Source organism: Lepisosteus platostomus, chromosome 1, assembly GCF_059453375.1.
Source record: "Lepisosteus platostomus isolate fLepPlt1 chromosome 1, fLepPlt1.hap1, whole genome shotgun sequence".
Lineage (NCBI taxonomy): Eukaryota > Metazoa > Chordata > Actinopteri > Semionotiformes > Lepisosteidae > Lepisosteus > Lepisosteus platostomus.
The window spans coordinates 62,658,213-62,679,938 of NC_142611.1; the positions used below are offsets into that span (position 1 = coordinate 62,658,213).

General features: G+C 50.2%; 2 protein-coding genes across 3 annotated transcripts in view; both read left to right on the forward strand.

Moving 5' to 3' along the window:
• The first annotated feature begins 4,436 nt into the window (after positions 1–4,436).
• Positions 4,437–7,055, forward strand: apof (apolipoprotein F). Its single transcript, XM_088633389.1, has 2 exons — positions 4,437–5,097; positions 5,360–7,055. The coding sequence occupies exon 2, from the start codon at positions 5,378–5,380 to the stop codon at positions 6,653–6,655; it is 1,278 nt and encodes a 425-aa protein (XP_088489515.1). The 5' UTR covers positions 4,437–5,097; positions 5,360–5,377; the 3' UTR covers positions 6,656–7,055.
• Positions 7,056–10,727: 3,672 nt separating this feature from the next.
• stat2 (signal transducer and activator of transcription 2) overlaps positions 10,728–21,726 on the forward strand; it is a 38,685-nt gene continuing 27,686 nt past the window's right edge. Inside the window, exons 1-4 of one of the 2 annotated variants that reach the window (XM_088633391.1) lie at positions 10,728–11,038; positions 17,621–17,752; positions 19,811–19,958; positions 20,830–20,925. In XM_088633391.1, coding sequence (XP_088489517.1) covers positions 17,622–17,752; positions 19,811–19,958; positions 20,830–20,925 — 375 coding nt within the window. In that variant the 5' untranslated portion in view covers positions 10,728–11,038; position 17,621. Of the gene's footprint in view, positions 11,039–15,071; positions 15,246–17,620; positions 17,753–19,810; positions 19,959–20,829; positions 20,926–21,726 lie in introns of those variants that run through there. The other variant, XM_088633392.1, reaches the window with a different exon arrangement.

A 21,726-nucleotide genomic window follows, 5' to 3' on the forward strand; every position in this document is an offset into this window, starting at 1 on the left:
TGAGCACCGGCATTGTACCAACGGTCCTCAAAACTGCTGCTGTTAGTCCCGTGCCAAAGAAGCCTAACATGGCTCTCGACAATCTTAACAACTTTCGCCCCATCTCCAACTTACCCTTTCTCTCTAAAATTCTAGAACGTGCTGTCACACTTCAGTTACATAACCACCTCATGACAAATAACCTTTTCGAACCCCTCCAATCTGGCTTCCGTCAACTTCACAGCACAGAAACCGCCCTAGTCAAAGTCACCAATGATCTCCTAATAGCTTCTGATTCTGGTTCTCTTTCCATACTCATCCTTCTTGATCTCAGTGCTGCCTTTGACACTGTTGACCATAACATCTTGCTTTCTCGTCTCGAGACTGTGTTTGGAGTCTCTGACACTGCCCTCAAATGGTTTAAGTCTTACCTCACTGATCGCTGTCACTTTGTCTCTCTCAATGGTTACAGGTCTGAAATTGGTCTTGTCAAGTCTGGTGTCCCCCAGGGCTCAATACTGGGCCCCTTGCTCTTCAGCATTTACATGTTCCCACTTGGTCAGCTTTTAAGATCACATGGCCTCAGCTTTCATTTTTACGCTGACGATACTCAAATATACATCCATACCAAACCCGACACTGATGTGGCTGTCTCTATTCTATCTAATTGCATCTCTGACATAAAAATTTGGATGACTCAAAACTTCCTTCATCTTAACTGTGACAAGACTGAAGTCATGCTTATTGGTACCCCCCATCAACTTCGCAAAGCCAGTCCTGTAACCCTGTCTGTAGATGGCTCTGTACTTGAGCTCCAATCAAAATTGAAAAACCTTGGGGTTATATTCGATTCTGGCTTAACATTCGACCCACATGTACAGCATACTGTCAAAACATCTTTTTTTCACCTTAGAAATATCGGAAGACTACGCCCTATGCTATCATTAACTGTGGCTGAAAAGCTGATCAACATATTTGTATTCTCTCGAATTGACTACTGCAATGCTCTGCTCCCTGGGGTATCTAAATCTACTCTGAACAAGCTGCAGTATGTCCAAAATTCAGCAGCCAGAATCCTGACCAGGTCTAGTGCAAGTGTTCACATTACTCCTATCCTGGAGTCCTTGCACTGGCTTCCGGTCAAATTCCGCGTAGACTTTAAAATCCTCATGCTCACCTACAAGGCTTTACATGGCTGGGCACCTCAATACCTGTCTGAACTTTTATCGCCCTACTCCCCACCTCGCAACCTCCGCTCTTCAAATTCTGCCCTCCTTACTGTCCCCCAAGCCCGTCTACATTGTATGGGTGACAGGGCCTTCTCCTGCTATGCCCCCAAGCTCTGGAACTCTTTGCCCAAGCATATTAGAGAGTCACCTTCTCTAAACTCCTTCAAATCCAGACTCAAAACCTTCTTCTTCAGAAAAGCCTTTACTTAACTGGTTCCATTCTTCACCCCTCTGCTCTTCTTAATACCATCTTCCACGGTCTCCTCTATTGTTATTGTTGTATTGTTGTAATTATAATTGTGTCCTGTCTTGTGAAATTTTCTTATTTATTGTTGTAGTCTTCTTATTTATTGTTATTGTCATCCTGTAAAGCGCTTTGAGAAGCCACCTTTAAAGGCGCTATATAAAATAAAGTTTATTATTATTATTATTATTATCCAAAGTTTGTAAGACGCTAGACCCTCTCTCGATCCCCCTCCTGTATTTATTGACGTATTACACGGATCCGCAGCCCGGTTTTCTTGCGTGCAAAATGTATCTTTCAGTAGGATATTTCCACAGGCTCGGACTGTGGAATCAAAATAACCCTTTTCAAGTTCTCCAGAGCTTTTTTCCGATGAGCAGATCAGGTATGCACTCGGTAAATGAAGCCCCCTTGTGGTCGAGACTGGAACAGACCTTTCCCTTGTGGATCTGTTCTAGAAATTTAATTTGGTTTCCTCGGAGGCGTGTCAGTCGGAACAGATCTTGCTTCATAATAACTACAACAATAACTCATCAGGAATTTTAAAATTCGGTTTGGTGCTCAATATCTATAGGAATTTCACCTTTCTGTGCCTCTGCCACGGTGTAACAGACGTAATAATGTTATAATTATGGACATCATTATGTAATTATCCCAAACTAAATGAATTGTATCTTTTTGGAACAATGTACTTTTTCAATCCTGCTGTCACAGAAGGTGTTTTCCCTGGCAGAGACATAAAGCCTTTAACTTCAAAAGAAGAATTGTAAGGAGTCAAAGATGTCAAAATTGGCCCAACTGGTTTGGTTGGTTCTTAGGAAATAATTGATCTAAGGATCTCCTTTGGGTGTGTTTTGAAAACAGACTGTGCAGGCACGGTCAGCTGTGGTCCTGCAGGAATTTCACTCCAGACCGGCTGTTAACCCGCGAAATCAGCTCATTACTGGCTTATTTAGACTGGTTTACAACTTTCTGCTGCTGATGCGTTAAAGAAAACACACTGATGTGTCATTCCCTCAGCTCAAGGACTGCACACCCCAGAGCTAGCGTATTAGCTTTGACCCCATGGCTGGGGCTGGGTAGTTCGTTCCAGACCCCTACCTCTCTTTGCGTAGAGAAGTGTGTCTTCTGTTTTCGGAATTAAATGCATTCCCCCATTAAATTCCCCTTCTTTTTGTTTTTGGTTTGCTGTTCGTTTTGTAGAAATCTGAAGGATCAACTATGCCAAAGCCTTCAATAAAAATCAAACATTCTTTGTGGAATTGTTCTGATTCCTTTACTTAACTGGTTCTGTTCTTTACCCCTCTGCACCAGCTGTATTCAGGACTTCCTCTCATAGTGTATCCTCATTGTGCATGTTTTGTATTTTCATTTTATTTTTTTGTATTTTTATTTTTGTATTGCTGTTGTCGTTCAGTAAAGCGCTTTGAGAAGCCATCTTGAAAGGAACTATATACAATAGTTTATTATTATAGTGTTCCCCTTTTCTCAAGCCCTGCGCCTGCCTCGGCAATGCAAGCATGGTCTGCTACCCTTTGGATCCCCGCGCTGCCCTCCTGCAGACCTGGCCGGGCTGCGATGAGGAACACAGATGAGACTGCTGGGTCCGGGTGTGGATCGCTGTACTGCATGTGCTGTCGTTATCATCCCAGAGCACATTGGCAGAACACCCACACAACCACAACCACAGAAACAGAGTCTGAAAATAGTCTACAATTCTGACAAGCTAAGGTACAAAAGCACATTTTATAGGACAGAACAAAGCCTGGAGTGCCTGTATCCAGCTTTCACATTCCTGTCAACTGGCAGTCCCAGTAAACACTTACTGCAGTGTTGCTGCGGTATTAGTGTGATGTGGTATAAGCGATGTGATGTGGAACACAGTGAATCCCGCAGCATTTGAACAGGAGAAGCTGCAGAGGAGAGGTCATTTAACAGCTAATTCATACGGCTGTTTCTGGAAAGAATCCGGAGATTAGGTCTCAACCACCTGGCTAGGAAGCCTGTTTCAGACACCCACAACTCTTTGTGTAAAGAAGCATTTCCTATTGTCCATCCCACATGCATTCCTGTTTAGTCTGCAATTGTGAACCGATTATATGGTAAACAGGCGGTGTCCTGACTATACTCTAAGAGCTTATACAGTTGGATCAAATCTCCAACTGGCTCTCCATTGTTTTAGACTATGGAGTCTAAACTATTGTTTTAGACTGAAGAAATATAGCTGTTTTTATGCCTTCCCTAGATTCCTAAATTCCGCACGTTTTTCGGCATACCTGTCATTGAGAGGTGTGGTAAAGGATCCTACCAATTATGGGCAAATGAAAAGTAAGTGAAGCTGTAGTTCAGTGAAAGATAGCTGGAGAGCAAGTCTGGAGAAAATCCACAAATACAGCAGTGGAGTTTCAGAAAGTAAGCCAAGAAACACCTAGGACTCCCACTGCAGAGCAGGGAGATCCACTCCAGGCTTTACCAGCTGCTCAGGGTAATGTACAGTGCATAGATCAATGTGTGTGTTTATTTGGAGTCAGTTTAACAAGACACGTGGAAGTAACATCTGTCACATTGCTTTCCTTCTTTGTTTCTGCTCTTTACACAGGAATGGGCAGCTCGCAAAACGTGAAATGGAGGTAAATTCCAATGTTAAACACAGAATGGGAATCTGATTTGCATCCCAGTGTTTCTAGACGGGAGTAAAATCTGCTCAGTATGTGGTAATGCAGTTGTTGTCAGACCCAGTGACCTAACCTCGCACACACATTGTGGTTCGAAGCTGCCTGGTCTGCACACTGTCCAGATCCCGGCTCTTGGCGCGGAAGAGGGAGAATCTGGGTCAGAGCAAAGCCACCCTCGTTCTCGTGAGCTGGGGGACGAAGCTTGAGAGAGCTCTGGCTCCCTGTGAGTTAATCAATATACCAGGCCGGTCCCCCTGGCTGTGCCAGCTGGCAGAGAGGAGAGTTAGGGAAGAGGAGGGGTGGGGTGTGGGGGCTCTCCTTGGTCCCTGAAAGAATGGCAATAATTTATCTGGAGAATCTGTGATTCATCTCTCAGCCCCGGGAGCCCCAGAGAAGAAAGAAAACAGCACAGACGGACCCCCCTCTCCCCCCCTCTCTCTAGTAAAGGCAGCGTGGGGGCAGGGGGTGCCGGAATACGTTTGCGGACATTCCTGAAATTTAAGATCCCAAGTGGCAACTCCAGTCTGGGATTGCATTCATGGGGAATGGCTCAAAGTTAAAAACACAGAACAAAAGTAAAAAACAGGAGTGTCTCTGGACGGGGAAAGGCACTAAGTAAACAAGCCAAGCGCAGTGCACTCCCCCGATCGCTGACAGTTTCCTAACGTGCGCCCTGCCAGCGGGCTCTGAGGCCATCGAGAGGGGCCTCTGCCCCACAGACCCACAGACGAGCGAGCGAGGGTCCTGAACACCTCAGCCCGGGACCAGCCCTGCCCACAGCGAGCGAGGGTCCTGAACACCTCAGCCCGGGACCAGCCCTGCCCACAGCGAGCGAGGGTCCTGAACGCCTCGGCCCCGGACCAGCTCTGCCCACAGCACCCGCAGAACGACACAGGTGGGGCCCTGGCTCAGGGACAAGGCACCGACACAAGAACAGAGGAATAAAGTGAGGAGAAAACCAGGAACCCAGGTTAGAAAGAGCCACATTTCTGTGTCCTTTTGACTTTCTCTGTGATCCCGAGAGGTCGAAAGTGTTTGCGATTCTGAGATTTGCGTTGGCGGGGGGGTGGGGGGGGTTGATGAGGTATTCTTGAGTGATTTAATCTAAGGGCTTGAGAAAAGGATTTAAAGAGCTGGAAACGTGCTCCTGTAGCTGTCGTGCCGGCCTGGCACGCAGAGCAGATGTCCCGCTGAAACTTGCCTCCTGTGCTCTCTCCTCCCCTGTGCGCCAGCTGGCTCGGACCCGGACCATGACCCCCAAGCTGACGTGGCTGACACTGTGCCAGCTGCTGCTGAGCGACGCCTTCCTCTGCCAGGCGCTGACCCTGCCCGCTCCCCCGCGCGCCGTGCGGGCAGTCCCGGCGGAGGAGGCGGAGCAGGAGGAGGGGGACGAGGGGCGATCGGCTTCCCTGCGGGCTGGAGCCCCGTCCAAAGCCGAGGGGGAGGAGGAGGGGGAGGGAGGGGGCAATCAGCCAGGAGTGTCCCCTGCCGGAGGCTCCCACTCCTTCCAGGGGGAATTCCGGGCGCTTTCCGCCCGGCGCATGGTGGACGCCCTCTCGGGGACGCTCCGGCACCGGCTGGCCGCCCCAGCGTCCCGGGGGAACCTCAGCTGCGCGGACATGGTGGCCCCTCTCTCTGAAGACGCCGGCTCTTCCTCTTCCTCTTCCGTCTTCCCCCGGCAGCTGGTCAGCCTCTCCCTGGTGCCCGCCCTGGCCGTGCTGGGCTGCCCCCGGGAGGCCCAGGCCCTGGTGCTGGGGCTGTACCAGGCCTTCGGGGTGGGCGACACCCACGAGCTGCTCCTGCAGCTGGCGGAGCTGATGGAGAGGAGCCCCGGCGAGGGGCGCGACTGGCGGCGCCTGCAGGCCGTGCTGCGGGCGGGGGCGCGGCAGTGCCAGGGCTGGCTCAGGCTGACCGGGACCCTGCTGCTGGGGCAGGAGGCGGCCGGCCCGCGGCTGGGCGGGCCGGGCGACGCCATGCAGGAGTGCTGCAGGCTGGGCCCCCGGTGCGCCGGGGTGTCCGGGCGCGAGGGCTCGGGGCGCTTCGCCGCCGTGCTGCGGAGAGGCAGCCGGATCGTCCCCTCCGCCGACTCCGAGTCCTGGATCCAGGACTGCGCCGGCGCCCCCGCGGAGGAAGAGGAGGGAGTGGGGGACGGGGGGACCCCGGGCCGGCGCGGCCGGCGCAGCCCGGGCGTAGAGTGCGCCCACGAGACGGAGGAGCGCGTCTACAGCGTGGTGGGCTGGATCCCCGCCGTCAGCACGCTGTACGGCCTGGGCACCGCCGCCTACTACGCCTCCGTCAACTGCTCCCACACCGCGCGGGAGAGGGCGCTCCTGTCCGCGGTCGACCTGGGCACCGACGCTCTCATCGCCGTGTCCGGGGGCACCGTGGGGATCGCGGGGTACGCCCTGGGCTCCGGCCTCAAGACGGGGGTGAAGGCGGGCATCAGGTACCTCCTGAACCGCATGAAGCAGGGGCAGGACCTCGTGTTCGAGCAGGACTACCGGACGCCGGCCACTGCCGTCGACTAGCCCGTCTGAACCGAGCCGCCGGCGCTGCCTCTCCCAGCCTCCGTCTGTCTCCTGGCACGGGGGTGGCGGGACACACTTTCCAGCGGGAGGGACAGGAAGTCTGAAACAGCGCCCTGTACCACCGCACTGCGGGTGATCATGTTAGCAAACAACTCGTGTGCTGGGTTCGACCGACCGTGTGCTGTAACAGCTGGCCATCTGGTGGGAGACCTGTAAAGCAGGCTGTATTGTAGATCCCTCTCCGTCTTCTCGGTAGCAAATTGCACGCTCTCAGACTTACCACATGCTGTACTGCATCTTTTTTTAATTGCATTAGGATTTTCTCTAGTTACTGCTGTCACTATCCTTCTCTGTTCCATCAATCTTCTAACTCAGTTGAATAAATGTTTGTGTTTATAGACCGGTGTGTGAAAAATGCTGCCTTATCTCTGCCCTCTCTCCTCTTTTTGAGTGCCACTGACACAGGGGTGAGTGGAAAACAGGAGAAATGGGGGGGTGGGAGGGTTGGGGAGTGGAAAGTGGTACAGTCCGTGGGGGGGGGGGTGAAGATAAATGATACAGTCCTGGGAGGGGAGTGGAAAATGGTACAGTCCAGGGTGTATCCACAGGGAACGTGTGGGTTGTTGTCGTAGTTGTTCACACATTCCACTGGTCAGGAAGAGCATATCTCTACTCCACTTAGTGAAGCTCCAGCTGAGATCATCCCAGAACCGCGAGCAAGAGTGAACAAACAGGATGACCTTCACCCTCTGGGGCTCACTCACCTGTCCCTCTGGTGGAAGACCTCCCTGAACCACCTCCCCCTGACAAACCCTGGGTGTGTCCTGCGCCCCCTGTCCCGCACACCCCTTCTATTGGAGATACCCCGTCAGCAGTGAGGGCAACACACGCCTTCATTCATGCTTTTCCTGAAGCCCCCACCCGGCTGCTTGGTTGTCCACGCCTCTGCCAGGAAGACGGTGCTGCAACCGGCCCAGGAATTCTGGTGCTCCGGTTTTCCAGGCTCTCCTGTGACTGGTTCTCCTGCCCACCCTCCTAGTTAAAGACTAAGGTAGTCAAAGCTGCTAGACACTCTCCACGGTATACTGATCACTCATGATCTCTTAAACAGGAGTGCCGCAAACTAGAGCGCAAGTGGAGGTCTACTAGTCTACACGTTTTCAAGTCAGTATGGACTGATAGCCTACAGCAATACAAGAAAGCCCTATATAGAGCTTGTTCAGTTTGCTACTCTGAACTTATAGAAAGCAATAAAAATAACCCCCACTACCTATTTAAGAAAATAGCTAATCTTACAAATAAGAACCGTTCTATAGCACCATCTAACTTTAGTAGTGACGATTTCATGAACTTCTTTAACAATAGAATTAGCACCATCAGACTTCAAACACAATCAAATAAGCTGCAAAGAAGTCTGGTACAGAGACAGTATGCGCACCTCTGTAGTGTTTTTCAATTAGTTAATGAACAAGGACTCAAGAAATTAATTATTGAGACAAAGTCAACCACCTGTCCGCTAGATCCCATCCCCACTCAGCTAGTCGAAGATTCCCTCAGAGTACTGGCAGGAGCTATAATTAGTATGATGAACATGGCTCTTGCATCAGGCCTTGTACCTGATCAATTTAAGGTAGCAGTTGTTAGACCGCTCATTAAGAAGCCAAATTTGGATCCACAGGCTCTTAACAACTACAGCCTGTCTCAAACGTCCCATTTCTATCTAAAGTTCTTGAGAGAATAGTTGTGGCCCAACTGCTATCGTATCTGGACTCAAATAATATACTTGAGAAATTCCAGTCTGGTTTCCGCCTACGCCACAGCACTGAAACTGCATCAACAAGAGTTGTAAATGATATTCTGTTAGCTACTGACGCAAGGAGTGCAACAGTGCTTGTGCTTCTAGATCTTAGTGCTGCTTTGGACACGGTTGACCACTCTGTTTTGTTACGCAGGCTTGAGTTTGAGGTTGGCTTATGTGGAACCGTCCTTATGTGGTTTAGTTCATATTTAACTAATTGTTTTCATTATGTTCAAATATCTAATAATTGTGCTGCTTTGTCAATGTCACCAATTTGGGGTACCACAGGGATCAGTGCTGGGACCAATATTGTTCTCTCTGTACATGCTGCCGCTATGTAGGATAATACGAAAACATAATATTAACTTTCATTCATATGCTGATTTCTATGCTGATGCTGATATGATACATTTCGTTTTATACCCAATGACAACTCGTCTATTATCACTTTAGTTAATTGCTTTAATGAAGTAAAGACTTGGATGTGTGCAACCTTTTTGTTACTCAACTCTGATAAAACTGAGGTTCTGTTGTTTGGAGGCAACAATACTGATAGGACTACTATAACTTCAGCACTTAACTCAGAGGATTTAAAAATTTGCCTCAAAGACTCAGCACACAACCTAGGCAACATATTAGACACAAGGCTCTCATTTAACTCTCATGTTAAAACAGTATCGAAAACATTCCTCCTACAGTTAAGAAATATTGCTAAACTAAGGCAGTTTCTCTCCCCTCAAGACACAGAGAAATTAATACATGCTCTTGTATACAGCAGGTTAGACTACTGCAGTGCCCTACTATCAGGGAGTACCCATCACTCCTTCAACACCTTACAGCGGATTCAGAATGCAGCAGCTAGAATTGCTCCTGGAGCAGAACGTACGACCATATAACCCCCATACTTAGCTCTCTTCATTGGCTTCCTGTCAGGTACAGGGCAGACTTCAAAATCCTTCTACTTATAAGGCTCTCTGAGGTCAGGCACCTGTCTATCTAATGGAACTTATTAATGTACACAATCCAAGTTGACAGCTTAGATCACAGAATGCAGGTCTTCTTCATATTCCACGCATTAATAAAATAACAGTTGGCGGTGAAGCCTGTAGTCACAGGGCACCCAGCTTATGGAACAGTCTCCCACCCCATGTTCGGGATGGTGAGTTTTCAGGTTATTATTTGGCTCATCCAAACCTGCTACCTTGTATAAACTGGTGGGATCATTGATACTTTGCTGTCTGTCCCAGTTCTGGTCTGCAGTTCTGGTCCTTGTGAGACTGCTGTGTCTGCAGGCTTTCATTTCAGCTCTCCATGAGCTAAATCATTATCAGTGGGTTAACTGGACCAGCTGAACAGCTTCTCCGAGCTCCTCAAGTACTGCTGCTGTGAAGGGACCTGGACATCCTGCAGACACACTGATCCCCCCAGGACCTGGACTGGACACCCTGCAGACACACTGACCCCACAGGACCAGGACTGGACACCCTGCAGACACACTGACCCCCCAGGACCAGGACTGGACACTCTGCAGACACACCGATCCCCGCAGGACCAGGACTGAACACCCTGCAGACACACTGACCCCCCAGGACCAGGACTGGACACCCCGCAGACACACTGATACCCCAGGACCAGGACTGGACACCCTGCAGACACACTGACCCCCCCAGGACCAGGACTGGACACCCCGCAGACACACTGATCCCCCCAGGACCAGGACTGGACACCGGGATTGGTTATGTAACAAACAAAGTTTAAATGAAGTTGAAGTGTCAGTGTGTTGTGCTGTTGCGCTCGTGAACCAGACCAAACTCTGCGTTTAAATCTCAGCGCCTTCCTCCCTTTGAGACAACGCAGCTCCTCCGCTTTCCTTACGTCATTTCTCGTAAATCAGCTGATCTCAGCCGGTGGCAGCTGAAGCCGCCGTTCTTCTAATTGGTTTCGCCACCCTCTGCTGCATACGTCCAACTCAGGCTCCCGCCTTAGACTGACAGGCACGTCAGCCAAACCGCGATCCACATCGGCCGCAGCCGGGGAGTTTGACAGCTCACATGTGACCAATGAGCAACTGGAGAAGGCGTGGCGCTACTGCGGTTGGGCGGGGTGGTGAAGATGTAACTACACCAATGTGTTCTGCGTCTTAACTGAAAGACGCAGCCTTAGTCGCCGCCATTTTGGCTCAGAATTTATATTAGCTTTACACGCTAAGATTAACTCCGGATAGGCGCCACAATGGCGCCGGTTTCTCATACACTTAATTGACACCGGAAACCTCCTACAGATAAGGTGGGGTTTAATGTGCCCATCAATGTTTCTATTTTTTCGCCAGGGGGAGGTTGAATTACTCGCTTGTTCGAGGCAGGGGAGAACGTGCGAGTGAGTTGGTCAAGTTCAAGTGTCGGTTAATATTAGTCGCGATTCGCGGCGTCCTCATGTTTCTGCAGTGTGTGTAGAAACTGTTTATATCATCCTGCGTCGTTCGCCTGATATTATAACTGAAATTAAACAGCGTTAGTGTCCAGCCAGGAGGAAGACACAAATAAACCGCACTGCACCAGGAAGTTAGAGCAACTGCCCGGGTTCAGGCAAGTATCCCGTCTTTATGTCTCTCGTCGTGGCTCAAACACAGTTTATTCTACGAAGAAATGACCCGCTGCGTGTCTCTGCAGGCGAACTGTTTAATTCCAGTGTCTTGTACGGCGGGGTCCATCTGCACGGCGCACGTGAGCTGTGACAAAAACACTCGCGTTTCAAGCGAGTGAAATTGAATGCTTTTTGGAAATATTTGAGAGAGGCAGCCGCTTTCCTCTAGTATGTTTTTGTTTTGTTGTTTTCGCGACAAACCTTAGGGACTACTTAGAATAACCGCCTCCACAGGCGACGCTGCAGTCGCGCCACGCGTGTTCGGTTTCGCGATGTTTTTCTTTCTGCCTGCATTTGGTTTACCTGTGTATCGTCACTCTTCATTCCGCCCGTTTGTGATAGGGTCAGGTCAGTGTAAAAAGTCCGACTATTCAATTCAATTCTATCTCTCAGCTGGTGGTTTGTCACCGACGTTGGGGGAGGACTGTTTTACCACTTGTGAATTCTCAGAACAGATCTTCCGGCATCAACAATATAGTTCAGAGTTTGACTTGCCTAAGTTGACTGTGTCGATTTTGTTCGTCTCGTCCCCAAGAGTGTTGAGGAAGCTACTTTTCGAAAGAAATCCATTAAAGGTAAAGCTTACTGGTATGAGGGACTAATTTTTAAAATGGAACAGGAACCTGTGGGGAGAATACTTTCGTCCGGCGAGATTTACAGTGATTAGTCAGGTGTATACAGTGTCTTTGTAAAGTAGTTAATTCCCTCTGAAAGTAGTTTTGCCCATCTTCCACAAAAACATGGGGAGGCACAGTGGTGCTGTGAGGCATTGCTGCCCCACAGCTCTGGGGCCCTGAGTTCAATGCCTGGGGTGCTGTCTGTGTGGAGTTTGCATGGTCTCTCTCTGTTTCTGTTTTACGTGGGTTCCTCCCACAGTCCAGAGACATTCTGGTGTATTAATTGGCTTCTGGGAAACTGGCCCTGGTGTGTGTGCCCTGCTTTGTGCCCAGGGCTTCCTGGGCTAGGCTCCAGTTCCTGCTCAACCCTGAATTGGATATGTGGTTATTGGATGTGATGTAATACTTCATAAACTCCTCCCTCGCAGAAGTAACTAGTAGCTGTAATGGGCTAGAAATAGATAAGACTTTATTGATCCCGAAGGGAAATTGATGTGTTATAGCAGCCCTACAGTGTATGTTTTCAAAGGAACCACCTTCTTCACTCTCCCTAGAATGATCTTACCTCCTTGTGGAGTTAAAACAAAAGTTGCTGGATGGGCCTAATAGCCACCCCCCTCTCTTTGCAAAAGTTGTTTATGTGCCTGTCTGTGGGAGATCTGCAGGGGAGAGATTGTGAAATGTTCAATGGCACTGTTCCCCCGCCCCCCCCCCAGCTGGCGGCTCCTGTCCTGTCCCTGCGCTCGCACGTCGGCGGTTGCGAGAGGATATGCACACAATGTCTTGATCGGGTGCCGAAGGGCTGAAGGCGTGGGGAGCCAGTGTTGCTGTTTTTATCAGTCCATTTCCTGTATTTCTGTGAAGACTGATCTTGCAAGAATCACATGCTATCCTTTTTTTTGTAAATGGCTTCCCCACCCACCCCTCATTAATGAAGGGACTCTTATTTGTGGCTGTATAATATCCCCTCTCCTTATCTTGAGGTATCGGGTAGGTCATCAGATTAGACGATCAGCTGGCAGGCCTCATCGGTAAATAAACTCAAATGAACCTTCTGACCTTAAACCACCCCACAGAGCAGTGTGACTGGAGGTCACAGGAGTTTGCTGTGGTGCTGGAAGGTGGCACGGAGAGACCAGTTTCAGCACAGGGTTTTAGTTTAATTTGTATTAAATTGGTATTTGATTTGTATTGCAATCTGCAGTTATTAACAGTGCAAGCATTTTCATTGTCCAGGAGTCCCAGTCCAGTCAGTCCGGGAGTCTTGAACCCTGGTCCTGGAGAACCCCAGTCCAGTCCATCTTGGAGTATCGAACCCTGGTCCAGTCAGTACAGGGGTCTCGAACCTTGTTCCTGGAGAGACCCAGTTCAGTCAGTCTGGGAGTCTTGAACCCTGGTCCCAGTCCAGATACTCTGGGCGTGTCGAGCTCTGGTCCTGGAGAGACCCAGTCCAACAGGTTTCAAAACTCGCTGCTTAGTCTTTAGTTTCTTTAGTCCTGGAACAATTGATCTGTGATCAGTTAAACAGGTGGTGTGTTCAGTTAAATAATTCAGAGATCATTTGGAACAAAAATCGGAGCACCGTTCATCCCTCCAGGACCGGTGTTCCCTTTACTGAGACATCACTTTCCTAAACAAGGCTTTCTCATAGTGAAATTGTTAGCTGACTGGCAGCCCTACCGGAGCTGTGTTTAATAACACACGGGCAGGCGTGTTGCAAAGCATCCATTGGCGTGCCAGTGTCCTCCTGCTGCTTGTTTTCTCTCCAGCCAATAACAGAGCGCCCTGTCATCAGGCACTTAAGCAAAGAGTTCACTGAAAATACCTGTTGGCGGCATTGCTCACGAAAGCATTGCTCATGCAAAACGCTGAGGGCGAAAGTCATGTAATTATGGGAGAGCTGTGTGATGCTGTGCTGTGTGGTGGTGACAGGCTGTGGGGGTTTTCTGAAGCTGTTGAAAATGTTGGGTTTCTCCTGCTGAGAACTGGACTTTTCAAATGCCCTGTCAAGATGAGTTTCTGTAGATCTTACTGGTGCTTTATACAAAAGAGAGGTTACAAATCAGAGGGTGGCAGCTAGTTGATCCCCGTATCCTGTCCAGCTATGGAATGGAAGACCAGTAGGATCATCACCATAACTTTCATTAACTGCTTGTCCAGTTCAGGGTTGCAGGGGAACTGCAGCCTATTCCAGCAGACACACAGACACACAGACACACAGACACACAGACACACAGACACACAGACACACAGACACACAGACACACAGACACACAGACACACCAGGGCCAATTTTCCTATTGACGTGTTGAGCTACCAGCACTGCATGTTAATAGAGGGTTGCAGGACTATGGGAGGAAGTGGGAGCACCTGGGGGAGAACATACAGACAGCACCCCATGTGCGGAATTGAACCCAGGACCGCAGCGCTGCAAGATGGCCATTCTGACCACTGCGCCACCCCGCTGGTCATGTGTTTGATGCTATTCGAACCAAATAAAACTTTGTGGTGAACCCATTGCTTTCTTCCCATTGCGCTTCCCTGTAGTTATCTGCCCTGTTGGGATGATAGTAGATACATCATCATGATCTCACCCAATTTGTTCCTGAAAAAAGCCCCGGAATCGGCTTCCTCAACATGACTGGAGTGATTGTTCTACCCTCAAATCACCCTTTATGTAAGGAAGAACATCCTCTTCTCGGTTTTAAATGTTCTTCCCTTTGTAGTTTCCACTCATATCCTCTGGCTCATGTTTTGCTCTTGGTACTGAACAAGTCTGCTGGGCTAGCTTTGTCTTTGAGGGTTCTGAATATTTTGATCTGGTCATTTCGCAGTCCTTTCTGTTCAGGATTAAAGGGACTCAGTTCCATCAGCCTGTCAGCGTGGGACTCTCCCTTCAGAGTAAAGAGACCCAGTTCCTTAAGACTAAAAAGACTCAGTTCCTTCAGCCTGTCAGTCCTTCAGCAGGACACTCTGTGGATTTGTATCAAATGCTGAACTAAAGTCAAGAAATAAAATACACTTGTGTGACTTTGCCTGTTGCATCTTCGGTCTCCCTACATTCTTTATAAGCAGTCCTGAGCCACGACAGCTATGATGATCGTGATCAGGAAGTGGCTCTGCGTCTGGATGACTGTTAGACATGTGTGTTAAAAAGCCACTTTCTCTTCCTGCTTTGACCTTTTTTCTCTCCTGGGTGGTTGTTACCCTAGTTCCCTAACCACCTGAGCACTGTTGGTAATTGCGGTTTGAGCTCTTCCCTTGTTTCCGCACTCAGCCTTGGCAAGATTTATTTGAGATTGAGCTGTTTTGTTACTGTGCAGCATGGTGGCGCAGTGTTTAGCTTTGCTGCCATGCAGTGCTGGGGCCCTGGGTTCGATTTCTGACCAGGGATGCTGTCTGTGTGGAGTTCCCTGTGTTCATGTTTCCATAGTCTGCGCAGTGATGGACTGGTGTCCCGTCCAGGATGTACTCTGCCTGGCGCCTGTTACTTGCTGGGTTGGGCTCCAGCTCCCCCGCGAGCTTGAATTGGGTAAGCAGTTAGAAATGAAAGCCCTTGCTCAGATAACAGCAAACTGCCACTCGTGGGTGGGATTGATGGGTCATTAATACTGCGATCTGATCCTGAAGAATTCCTCCCAAGAATTTTAAGTTTCACTTTCCAGGAACTTAGGTCCCTACTGCGGTGTCCTGCCTCGTCTCGCTCCGCAGTTTCCCGGCTCAGTGGCTCGTGGGCTTGTCTCTGCGTGCCGGACGCAGACGCTGGGGTGTCTGGGTACGTCATCCTCTGGCACTGACTGACACCCCCCCCCCCCCCCCAGCAGGACAGCAGTGTTGACACTCCTCCTGCCAGTATCGGTGCCCAGATCCCAGGCGATCGTACAAGTTTGTATCCCTCATCGGCAGGTGATTTGATTGCAAAATAATTGACAGTCAAGGCATTATGCAAATCCAGAGGGAGGGTGGGGCTTGGAGGAGCGGTTGTTGCCCGTGGCTGTGGGAACACCTGCAGCTGGTGATGCCCGATTTGGAGGCTAGGCCTGGCACAGCAGGGGTAACACCCTTCCTGCGTCCTCGGCTGCCGTCTCTCTTTCTGTTTCTGCCCTCCCTCCCCACCCCCACCCTCCGACCTGATTTTCAGAAAAACAAACTGTTTTCTCGTGCCATTGTGCCGGCGGGATCGTGGCTGGGCACGCACGCGCTGGCCCGGCGCCCTCCCAGCTCCTGGAGTGAGGTTAGCAGAAAGGCCTCTCGGTTCTGTGAGACGGCGATTCTGTTCAGTCGGCCAGCCTTGTGCCAGGAGGATCCGTCCGATCCCACCACCGCCACCCTGGAGCTGCAGAGGAATGCTTCAGGGTCAGATCCCAGTATTAATGACCCATCAATCCCACCCACGGGTGGCAGTTTGCTGTTATCGCTGGCGGCGCTCGTGTACAACGGAGGGAGATGCAGCACAGGAGAACCACTGCTGTTCCTTTATCTTATTTCCCTGTCAGCCGTTTCGGTTCCTTTTTCATTTCTGGCCACCGAGGGACGGTACAGCGGTTTATCCAGGGCGTTGCTGAGATTTCGCTTTTCCAGGAAACCGCATCCGAGCAATGGAATATGTTTTCCCAGAGCCGTAGCCTGCAGTCCGTCATGCTGCGGTTCTCATTGCAAACACATCAACCTTGCTAATGAGAAAAAAACCTAATTAAGAAGTTCTCTGGGAGCAAAGGAGAATGTTATTTAATTTGGTTTTTCGGTTTTATCTAAAGCAGCTAGGCAGATGTCTAGCTGCCTACCTTTTTAGATGTGAACAGGCACCAAAACACATGGCTGAGCTTGCTAGGGTGTCAACCACCTCCTTCAGATGCACAGCATCCGGGATTTGAACCCTCATCCCTCTGGTCAGCAGCACCGAGTCTTAGGCCTCTTCCAAATCAGCGGTGAAACAAAACAAAAAGTACAGGTGGGACCTACGGGGAAATGCATTTAAACATCTGTGCACGGAGGGTGGTAGGAATGTGGGACGAGCTTCCCAGCCTGTTGTTGAAGCCGATGGCCTGGTTTCTTTCAAGAAATTGCCAGGTGAGGTCCCAGATCAAGTAGCTGATAAGTAGCAAATGGGTTAGATGGGTCGGATGGCCTCAATTAGCTTCCTCTTTTTCTGTTGGACTTGTCTTGCGTTCTTATGTTCACGTAGTCTGTGAGCAAGGCTCCCAGTCCAGGGTTAGTTGTACAGTAGATGTGTTTTGTCAAAGGTTAAGAAACGCTTTACATTTGTCGCTTAATTAACTGAACTCTCTCCTCCACCACCGAGATCGGTCTTCATTTTCTGTTCTGATTATTTCCCCCACCAAATGATCTGTCGGGTCGGCTACTTAATTCAGTGAATCCCCTGATTAGTTGCTGCAGGTCTGCAGATATCAACGATGCAGTTGTGACCAGTAAAGCCCGCTGGCCCAGCAATTGAGCCAGCAGCCATGTCACCCTGCAACTCACAACTGGCAGCCAGTATAGTGACGGGGACACTAAACTGTAAAAAGGCACTGTCCTTCAGATGAGACATAAAACCGAGGTCCTGACTCTCTGTGGCCATTAAAGATCCCAGGGCGTTTCTCAGAGTAGGGGTGTTAACCCTAGTGTACTAGCCAAATTGCCTCCTGGCCTTTACCAATCACAGCCTCCTAATAATCTCCATCTATGAACTGGCTTCATCACTCTGCTCTCCTCCACACCGATAGCTGATGTGTGGGGAGCGTTCTGGCACACTATGGCTGCCGTGGCATCATCCAGGTGGGGCTGCATGTTGGCGGTGGTGGAGGAGATTCCCCATTACCTGTAAAGAGCTTTGAGTGGAGCATCCCGTGGGGAGGGCAAAGTGTTTCCCGGGAATGTGTGACCAGTCTGTCATGTCCCTTGCAGGATGACGCAGTGGGAGAAGCTGCAGCGCCTGGACTCTGTGTACCTCCAGCGGTTGGACGAGCTGTACGGCCAGGATGAGTTCCCCATGGATGTCCGGCACTACCTGGCCCACTGGATAGAGACCCAGGACTGGTGAGCAGGGGTACCGCTCAAGTCAAGACGGGCCGCAAAGGGGATTAGATGGCGGAGCCGGCTTGACGCTCTCTCCAGAATGAATTTTCTTCATCAGTCGGCAATGTTACAGCGCACAAGCCTGCAGGACAAACGCACACTTGGCCAAACGCAAGTCCCCTATATGTTAGATCATGAGGGTTTATAGGATATTGGAGTAGATGGGGAGTGGCTGTGATACCTGAACCCCAACCCTCTGATGAGGAGCCCCAGATCGAGCTCTGACTAGTGTACCCTGCTGGGCCACAGTCTGAGCTCACGGGCTTCTGCTACTCAAGTACTGTTAGTGGGGCCAGCAGGGGGCGCTCACCCTGCGGTCCATGTGGGTCCTAATGCCCCAGTATAGTGACGGGGACACTATACTGTAAACAGGCGCCATCCTTCGGATGAGACGTAAAACTGAGGTCCTGACTCTCTGTGGTCATTAAAAATCCCAGGGCGCTTCTCAAAAAGAGTAGGGGTGTAACCCCGGTGTCCTGGCCAAATTTCCAATTGGCCCTTACTAATCATGGCCTCCTAATAATCCCCCCTCTATGAATTGGCTACATTACTCTGCTCTCATCCCCACTGGTAGCTGGTGTGTGGTGAGCGTTCTGTCGAACTATGGCTGCTGTCACATCATCCCCATCATCATCACATTGGTGGTGGTGGAGGAGAGTCCCCATTACCTGTAAAGTGCTTTGAGTGGAGTGTCCAGAAAAGTGCTATATAAGTGTAAGCAATTATTATTATTATTATTATTATTATTACTGTAGGCTCAAGTAAATGAAGGGTTAAAGCAGGGCTACATGCTTTAACATGCTTTTTGTTCCCCTCAGTGTGTGTTTAAGAGTTCAGCACAGGATTGTGCTCATAAAGGAGTAAAAAAATGTCATCCATGACTAAAGTCAGCTAACAGCTATGGAAAGTTAACCATAATTGAGTTGATTTGTCATTTAACAACCTATCATAAATCCAAATCAAAAGTACTTGACATTTGAGTTAAAAAAAAAGTGTCCCACCAGCTAGCAATCTTAACGGTAGCTGTGTATTTTGGAAAAAGGTGATTCAGAAAACTCCCAGTAAAGCTCTTAAAAAAACAACAACAACAACAACAACAACAAACAGACCCCAGTATCTGCACCTCAATGGACTTCTGTTTTCAGAGGCATGATCACACGTCGCCGCAAAGCTAATAGCCACATAATGAATAATAATAATAATAATAAACTTTATTTTATATAGCGCCTTTAAAGGTGGCTTCTCAAAGCGCTTTACAGGATGACAATAACAATAAATAAGAAGACTACAACAATAAATAAGAAAATTTCACAAGACAGGACACAATTATAATTACAACAATACAACAATAACAATAGAGGAGACCGTGGAAGATGGTATTAAGAAGAGCAGAGGGGTGAAGAATGGAAGCAGTTAAGTAAAGGCTTTTCTGAAAAGGAGGGAACATAAAATATATTTTTCGATTTCTTACCATTAATGAGGACAGATTTATGCTTTTTCACGTGACTAGACTGTTAGATGAGCAGTCGGCACCCTGTGGGCGAGTGACTGTGCTGTCTGGCGCTCGGGGTGAGTGTCTGAGTCATGCCGCCTTTCCGACAGCCCCAACTGGGAACAGGACGTGTGGGAATCCCTCTTCGTTAGCGAGCACGGAGACCGATTTTGACACGGGCCTCTTCTTGTTAAAGAGTGATTTCAGGCCCGAGGCCTTGGCACAGCCCAGCGCAAGTGAGCCTTTGGCGTTGAAGAGGAAACGCACTTGTTTCGGGATGTGACAATGGAGTTGTTTTTTTGTTTTGTTTTTTTTTAGAAAAGCGTGTGAAAGCTGGCCGGTACAGTGCGTTCTCTTCTGTGCGCCAGCGATCTCAGCATTGATCGGCGGCTGGCGGCTCTGTGCATTGAAGCCTGTCACCCGGGGGGGGGGTTCTGCTGGCGCTGTGTGCCCCATCGTGCCCCGGCACGACTAGTATGCTGTGTTCTGGTGTCTCAGCCCACATCTCCTCTCTCTCCCGTCTCCAGGGTCAGAGCGATGCAGGACCCCTCCGTGGCCAGTGTCCTCTTCCAGGTCCTGCTGGAGAACCTGGATAACCAGCACAGCCGCTTCCTCCAGGAGACCGACACCTTCCTCCTGCAGCGCAACTTCCGCCGCTTCAAGCAGAACTTCCAGGTCAGAATACTCGCCCCCTTCCCTGCCACACCCCTCTTCTCTGCACTGCTCCCTCCTCTCCTCTCTACAGCAGGGGTACACATGTAAGCTTGCCCGTCATACACAGCACCCCCTTTATTCTACTGTACAATGATACCCCTGTACTCAGTCCTGGTCCTGGGGGGGTCAGTGTGTCTGCAGGGTGTCCAGTCCTGGTCCTGTGGGGGGGTCAGTGTGTCTTCAGGGTGTCCAGTCCTGGTCCTGTGGGGGGGGTCAGTGTGTCTGCAGGGTGTCCGGTCCCGGTCCTGGGAGGTCAGTGTGTCTGCAGGGTGTCCGGTCCCGGTCCTGTGGGGGGGTCAGTGTGTCTTCAGGGTGTCCAGTCCTGGTCCTGTGGGGGGGTCAGTGTGTCTTCAGGGTGTCCAGTCCTGGTCCTGTGGGGGGGTCAGTGTGTCTGTAGGGTGTCCAGTCCTGGTCCTGGGGGGTCAGTGTGTCTTCAGGGTGTCCAATCCTGGTCCTGGGGGGTCGGTGTGTCTGCAGGGTGTCCAGTCCTGGTCCTGGAGGGGGTCAGTGTGTCTGCAGGGTGTCCAGTCCTGGTCCTGGGGGGGTCAGTGTGTCTGCAGGGTGTCCAGTCCTGGTCCTGGGGGGTCAGTGTGTCTGCAGGGTGTCCAGTCCTGGTCCTGGGGGGTCAGTGTGTCCGCAGGTTCGTGTGTGTTCTCAACATGAAAAGCAGGTTAATTCTACAGCATCAGGCATTTCAGAGGAGAGAAACACAGCACCCCAGCTGTGTCTGTGTCCTTGTGCTGTCCCGTACCGGAGCAGGACTCCAGCTATTTCTGTGCCCTTGTGCTGTCTCGAACCAAAACAGGACTCCAGCTATTTTTTTTTTAAACAGGGTTTTCAGGAGGATCCGTGTTACTTGGCCAAAGTCATCCAGTGGTTTCTGGAAAAGGAGCAGGAAATCCTTCAGTCTGCCCTGCTGGCTGAACAGGTAAGACCTCCTGAGCTCAGAAGGGCTCAGGCAGGAGGCTTTCCTTCTGCCCTGTCCTGCTGATTTGGGTAATCACTAGCCATGTCGTCCCGAAATCCGGTTGTAAGCTCTCAGGGAGTCGGCTTGAGCACAGCCGTCCGTGTGTTTCCGACGTGACTCCGGAGTTCTTATTGTGAAATCGGCTCTGCTTAATTTCTTTTTGGGTCCCCGTTTTTGCGGAAGCAGTCGCTCAAAGATATCCTCCCTCAGCGGGCGTTGGAATCTGAAGAAATCCCCGTGCAGTTTGTGAAAAATGACAAAAACAGGGGGAGACACCTTCACCCAAAGGGGACAAGCAGCCCAGCCACACTGCTGAAGCCGACTTCCTGCCCTACTTCCTGAAACAGCAGGAAGAAATCAGTTTGGCTGGGAGAACTGGAAAGACTAAGAGGTTGTTTTTTGTGTGTGCCGTTTGCAAAAGAGATTCGGTTTAGTCTGACTTTCTTTAGTTTGGACTACAGATGATTCCTGTTCCACCTCTGTGAGCTCTTTCCAGGGCATCAATGTCCTTTATTTCTGCCGCATGCCAACCAGTGCCGCTAATGGTCTGCAAAAAAAAAATCCCCTAAAAGCGGTCCTTGATTCAGGTTCCACACCCCACACCAGTCCCAGGATGTGGTGAGGGGCTGTCAGGTCTCTCCCCAAATCCCCTCCCTCACCCCACTGTGTCCGACGTCCTCCTTTTAAGCACTCGACACCGATCGGGTATGTCACAGGTTCGACCGGGACTGATCTGGGAGAAGAGGGCATCTGGCTGGTGTC

Coding starts and splice junctions, on each gene's coding strand:
- apof (XM_088633389.1), top strand. CDS start 5,378: ATGACCCCCAAGCTGACGTGGCTGACACTGTGCCAGCTGCTGCTGAGC.